The 6,650-nt window shown below is 43.6% G+C and overlaps 1 protein-coding gene across 1 annotated transcript in view; it reads left to right on the top strand.

Annotated features, from left to right (window-relative positions):
• The first annotated feature begins 496 nt into the window (after nt 1-496).
• Nucleotides 497-6,650, top strand: part of MPZL1 (myelin protein zero like 1) — a 39,633-nt gene continuing 33,479 nt past the window's right edge. Inside the window, exons 1-4 of the mRNA XM_034768908.1 lie at nt 497-1,010; nt 2,965-3,003; nt 3,591-3,645; nt 5,059-5,131. Coding sequence (XP_034624799.1) covers nt 559-1,010; nt 2,965-3,003; nt 3,591-3,645; nt 5,059-5,131 — 619 coding nt within the window. The 5' untranslated portion in view covers nt 497-558. The remainder of the gene's footprint in view (nt 1,011-2,964; nt 3,004-3,590; nt 3,646-5,058; nt 5,132-6,650) is intronic.

Raw genomic sequence — 6,650 nt, 5'->3', positions numbered from 1 at the left:
GTGTATACAAGAGACTAAAGTCTACAAGCTTACAAGATAATGCCATTCCTCAAGTCTAGATAAGCATGGAAAATGTAATTTATTATTAAATAAATACATGCACCCATTAAGAGCCACAGGTCAGGGCTGTGGCAGTTTTCCTGGAAATCTGCCTCTCTGTGAAATTAATGTTGCATGCCTCCATTTTTCAATTGCACAATAGATTTGAAAATGTGTCACACATGCACTTAAAGGCTGTGGAAGGGAAGTTGCCCCTGTGCCCCCTATTACTGATGCAACTGTCTTCTCCCAGTTTGAACTACAGGGAAAAAAAAAAACTTGTACAGTGTATGAAAGGTACTGTCCAGGTATTTTTTCCTTTAGCTGATGTCCATTATTTAAAAAAAAAAAAAAAACTTGAAACCTCTCTCCCCCTTCTCCTCCCCATTCCCCCCTTCCCCCCGTGGTACTTTTCTAGCACAGATCAAATGCAATGTGCATGCTTTGTTACACTGGCCTGTGGGATTTAATCCTTAAGATGTGTGTGCAGCCCCTATATACTACAGGGTCCAGTATGCAATGCTCCATCTTGATCAGAATAATTTGTTACTATGGCATTTAGTCTTCACAGGCTTCCCTGGTATATTAAGGATGAGGATGGCTGCAGTGTGTGCTCCATCTCATGTAAACTTGATGCAGCTCTTTGGTCCCTTTCCAGCTCTCGAGATCTTACTGGGGCAAAGATTGGGCAGTGAAGCAGAACGGAGTAAGAGGCTTCTTAGAACAAGGATCCTTGCCAGTAAGTGTTGTCTCAGCAGGGTAGAGATAAAGGTGGGACTTCAGGACACTTGTAAAATGCCCAAAGCTGTACCAACTGGGTATATTTTCACCCTTCTGGTTTTACAATGGCAGTATGCCATAATGCCATTCTTTGACATACTTTTTTTTAACTGTACATATCTCAAGCCATATTGGTGCTTAATTGTGGTGGTATGGGGAGTGTCCCCCAGGGGAAAAGAATTGTATATGTGGTAATCATAGTTTGATTATACAGCTTATCAGAGGTGGACTGGTTGGGTTTTTCAACTCGCACTTACAGTCTTAAGCAAAAGAGGAACAAAGTTCTTGGTTTATATAAAACATGGAAAATCCAAGTGTGGTAACTGTTTCCTTTCCTGTTCTGCCTTAGCAATGACTCCTCAATTACATATGAGAGGGTGTAAAAACCCAACAACTCCAATGACTCACCATTTTTATGATTAAAAACTGCCTTCTATAGAATTGTTTTGCATGCCCTAAATCCACCTTATGGATTTTCTCTCTGTTCCTCTTTCTACTCCTTGTTTATCATCAGTCTCTTCTCTCTTCCTTTGTGATCCAACAATAGCTATTGTCAATGCAAGAAAGATGTCTCCCTCATTTAGATTGGTGCCATCCCCTAATTTCTCTTGGAAATAAAAAATCTTCAGTTGTGAAACTTATGAATATGTATTGGTAGGAATGGTCGTGAAGGCAGTCAAAATGAGTCGTTTGTTGCTAACTAGCAAACTTTATAGAGATTCTGTTGGCTGTCTAGATGACGTGATGCCCTGGTATTGCAGGGTCAGGATGGAGATTGTGGTGGGGTTTTAAGCACTCAAAATTTAGGCTGTGTCTACATTACACAGCTTTTAGCGACATGGCTGTGTCACTACAGCCAGGCTGCTAAAAGTGGTGCAGTGTACCCGCTGTTCGTCGGCTCTCCTGCCGACAAAACTTCCGTCCCCAACAAGCAATGTTTGCATTGTTGGCAGGAGATCGCTGCTGCTGACAAAGCGCTGTTCACACTGGTGCTTGTCACCGTCAAAACTTGTGTCTTCAGGTCCCCCCCACCCCCTTCTCTAAATACCTCTGAAAGACAAGTTTTGTCCTTCAGTTGCCAGTGTAGACATAGCCTTAGTCATCTGTCATTTTTTTCCTATTTCAGCTGCCTTCGCTAGGAAAAAGGGTGTTGAGTCGAGTTAGCTAATCCACTTGGTATCTAATGAAGACAAGACAGGCTGGAGTCTTCACAAGAATTAGCAGGTTGTGTTAGACTTGATTTCCCTCAGTTTTCACACTAATTAGAAGGTTGAATTAAAACTCCAACCTGCAAATTGGCAGTTTGAATTAAAACTGGAGGAAATCTAGTCTTTAACACTACCTACTAAATCTTGTGAAAATACAAACCTGCCTTGTCTTCACTGGGGTGGGAGAGGAAGGTGTGTTCTTGATTTGAGCTGTTAAGAACTCCTCTCTCCCTCAGGAAGACAAAGCCTCAGTGGGTGGTGGCATTACTGGCCCCTGCAGAATTTCACACTAATTACCACACTGCTACTTAAACCTACAGCTGTCAGCAGGACTTACTCTGGGACAGATGCCAACCTTGTGATATCACTTCAACACCTCAATTCCATATCTTTACTTGTCCTTTCATCTTGCTTTATTTAATTACCTTATTAATATCCTATTTACTTAAGTCTTCTGACTTTCATTTTAACCTTAATCTTATTTCACTTAATTTTCACACTTATGCTGTGTGAAAGTTCTCTCTCTCTCTCATCATAGCACCTAGGAGCCCTAGTCATAGACCAGGACCCATTGTGCTAGGCGCTGAACACAGAACAAAGACAGTCTCTGCCTCAAAAGTTTACACTCTGAAGCTACATCTACACTACAGCCTATGTTGGCAAAACGTATGTGTGACTATTCCGAGTGACATCAATTACACCAACATAAGCATTCAGGTGCACAGCACTGTCTGTGGAAGAGCTTCTCCCACCGTCCTAGTTTATACTGCTTGCGGAGGAGGTTTTTTATGCCAATGGAGAGCTGCAGCGCTGTATGTATAGACATAGTCTGTGTATAAGAAGAGACAAATGGGGGAGTACAAGGAAATAATATTGGTCAGCATGATAAGCAGTGCTCTCAACACAGCAGTGGTCTAATTGCTGTTTTTTTTGGTAGCCATTATGGCAAAGGAGTTGAAGAGGGATTTGAAGGAAGGTAATGAAGTAGGATTGCAGATGTTTACAGGGAGATCCTAAGTGTGAGGAGTGATGAGGTATGCAGGGGACACAAAGATGCTTGTTTGACAAGTGAGTGGTGGAGGCTGGCTTCTTGGGCCAAGTGGAGATGGGAGTTGAGAGCTTGATAGCAAATGTGAGATGATAGGTAGGGCGGGATTAGGCTGTGAAGGGCATTGAAAGTGAAGGTAAGTAGCTTGTGTTTGATGTGATAGAGACGGGAGAGCCAGTGGAGGGATGTAAAGAGCAGGGCTAGGTAGCAGATAGCAGTGACACTTAGGCTTTCCCACTCCTGTCACTTCAACCTCCTCTTAAACTGAGTGTCACCCAGTGGATAACAACTTCATGAGAAATAAGAGATGGAAAAATATATAGGACTGGTTTCTAAGCAAATTACGAGCTTGTTCTGCCACAAGACCATTTGGTCTACTTGGGTGAAGACTAATAATAAGTTTTAGGTGTCAAAATGAGTAATTTAGCTTGGAAACAATTTTGGTCATGAACATCTGTTCTGTAAAGCAACTTTACGGTTACGCTGAATAACTTTCCATTCTTTCCTTAATACAGGATGATTGTTGTAGAGCCTGCCTCTGAGAGGCGGGAAGGCCTAGTAACTGATATAGTCAGTCTGCTAAATTGCTGATAATAGGGTCAGTGATGACCATCTCCAGAGAGGCTTTGTGCCACTGCTGCTTGTACTTTGCCAATGCACTCTGGTAAGTAGGTGTTATTAGCCTACCCAAAGACTGTTTCTAGCTGAGAAAAAGTGGACCTGCACACAGTGGTGTCTGCCTCTTCATAATTATACCTAAGATTTACACTTCCACAAGAGATGTTCAAGTGCAATTAACTTTACTGGTTATTCTCGTCTTGTTTAATGCCACATAGCAGAGTATGGGGTTCTGTATTTGGTATTTCAACTTCCTCCTTGGGTTTATCTGTTTATGGTTCTGCTTTTATTTTACTCTTACTTGGCTTGATTACACCAAATGGAGAGAAACTTATTCTTCAATAGCTATTTTGGTCAATTTTCCCATGTGGAGAAGAGCTTAAACATAGTTTCTTGATCTCCAAACCTACCATTGTAGACACTAGGGTTCTCAGGACAAATTATTTGGTGGCCTCAGAGTGCAGCCACCAACTCTTGCTGGTGGCTGCTCACACTTTTTCCTAAAATACTTAATTAGCTTTAGGAAAAACAAATATGTACATATTGTACAAATCATAGTAATTTATTTAGTGCTAGCTAGTAAGTCTGCTGTGACAAGTGATATCAACAAACATACAAGTATCATTTGTCACAGCAGACTTACTCAGCCCCGGCAAGTTTAGGGACAAATTAAGCCCTGGATGGAGGATCGGGGGAGGCAGCAGGGGCTGGGGGAGGCAGCGGGGGGCTGGAGCCTGAAACCTTGTGGCCGGAGCCTGCAACCCTGCTACTCCAAGGTCGAAGCCCAAAGCTTGAGCCCCGCCGTCCCTGTGTAAATGGGGAACTCACCGGCTGCCTGCCCCTCTAGTGTTGTGCCCCCAGGTGACTCTAGAGGGGGGCAGGGTCCAACATCTGCTGGAAGCCCCAGAAACCAACACCAAGGCTGTGCATTCAGGAGCACCAGGGAGGGGCCACTGTTCCCCTTCCCCCTCCCCGCAATCAAAGCCCCTGAGGCTGTGGCCACAAGAAAAGCCCCCGGTAGCTGCATATGAGAATCGCTGCACTAGATGGTTGGGGTTGTGGGTGCTGTTTGGAAAAAAACTGCACTCGGAGCTACCTCAACTGCTAGCCTTTGTATTTAGGCAAAGATCAGGAAACTGAGTAAGGCACTTTCAAACCACAATTTTGGATAGAATGGGAACCTGTTCTTCAGCTAACTATTCCCTTATGGAGAAGGGAAGACAGGAAGAGACTCATTGATTTTTACCTACTTTTGTAGGTGCAGTGACTTAAGGGAGGGCAAATTTGGACTAAGTACTAATCTGAATGATTAGATAACTACATAGTTGGGACCTAATGCGTTTTACTGGCCTCTTATCTCTATAGATTGCCGTGGAAGTAAAAAAAGCAAGATTTCTGGAAAATCTAGCTTCCCTGAAGAACTTTGATATAATTGCTTGTAGACTAGGGTTATGGGGGAGCTGTACCATAGTGTTCTGCCTGCGAGTGAGCATAATCTCCCAGGATGTGTGGTTTAGAGGCCAGCCTGTTTGGTAGAGCATAGCCTATGACAATGCCAGATACTGGTGCCAAGTTCTAGCTTCAGCAGCAGCGCTTCAAGTTCTTTATCTTTGTGCCGAAGTTGCTGCGTTCCTTGTTGGATTTTACAACTTCCGTTTATAGATCTGATGCATTCTTGGGACGTGTTTTACTGGTACACCTCTACCCCGATATAACACGACCCTATATAACGTGAATTCGGATATAACATGGCAAACCAGTGCTCCGGGGGCGCGGGGCTGCGCACTCAAGCAGATCAAAGCAAGTTTGATATAATGCGGTTTCACCTATAACGCAGTAAGATTTTTTGGCTCTCAAGGACAGCGTTATATCCGGGTAGAGGTGTATAGTTAAACCAATAGAATTGTATAGCTTCCTATGGGGACACCCCTATTCCAGAATGTTCTGCAGCTGTGTCAGAGGCACGGCATGAGGTGACCCTGAGCTCTTTCAGGCTAATATGACTCCTGACTGTTGCAGGGAGAGATGGGAAGGGAAAGCTGAAGGATGGTATTCTGTATCACAGTCCTCTGATGTCTGTTTGGGATTTGAGGATATGGTCATAGATTCAATGATGCTGGTATCAGAGTTGGCTGGAGACTATAACCGGGAGCTGTCTTTGTTCCTGAGATGAATGCAGTTATGTTGCTACAGGGTTCAAGTCTGTAAGATCTGATCTTTAGTGAGGTTACAACTTTGGAGACTATGCTGTATTGTATGCGCTAGTGCCGGCTGGCTGTTTATGTAATTCAGGGGGTTACTACCTCCTCCTGACCCTAACACATTTCTATTAAAGCATCAGGGTCTGTGGCTAGTGAGAATAAACTATCCATTGTGGGGTGGCTTTGTGATGTAGTCAACTGGGAATCTTAGTCTGGACCTGAAGAGACAAAGCCTACTTATGAACTAAATGGGAAACCTGGCTTCTGTTCCAGGAGTGAAAGATTATTAATATTCAGGTGTACAACAGATCCTCCAATAGTAAAACTCCTGCTAAGCAGGGTTTGGGAGCGGAGCCCGGGGCTGGAGCACAGACCAGTAGGTTTTATGCCCGGAGCTGGAGTGGAGCAATTCACATATTTGATTGCTCCAAATCCCTGCTGCTTAGTAAGTGTGGGCTGAAAGAGGGAGATGAGGCTTTTCTTCACCACACTTCCAAGGGCTATTTATGTACAACAGTGGCTTCTTGGAATAAACAGGTCAGTGCTTACTCCTTCCTGTTGGTAGCAATGAATCCTCTGTCCCCTATACAGGCAAGCAATGTCTCAGTGCTGATTTTACTTCCTACACTAATGTTAAGGGCATCTTGCTTGCTTTTTACCTGAAAGGGAGATTTGTTCTGTGGTTTGGTCTTGAAACAATGGATTGTTTTCCATTATCATAATAGCCACTCCATTAGCAGAAAAATCTACTTACAG

Source organism: Trachemys scripta, chromosome 1 (assembly GCF_013100865.1).
Source record: "Trachemys scripta elegans isolate TJP31775 chromosome 1, CAS_Tse_1.0, whole genome shotgun sequence".
Taxonomy (NCBI): Eukaryota; Metazoa; Chordata; order Testudines; family Emydidae; genus Trachemys; species Trachemys scripta.
Note: the sequence above shows the minus strand (reverse complement) of the source record. Positions and strands in the feature narration are given on the sequence as shown.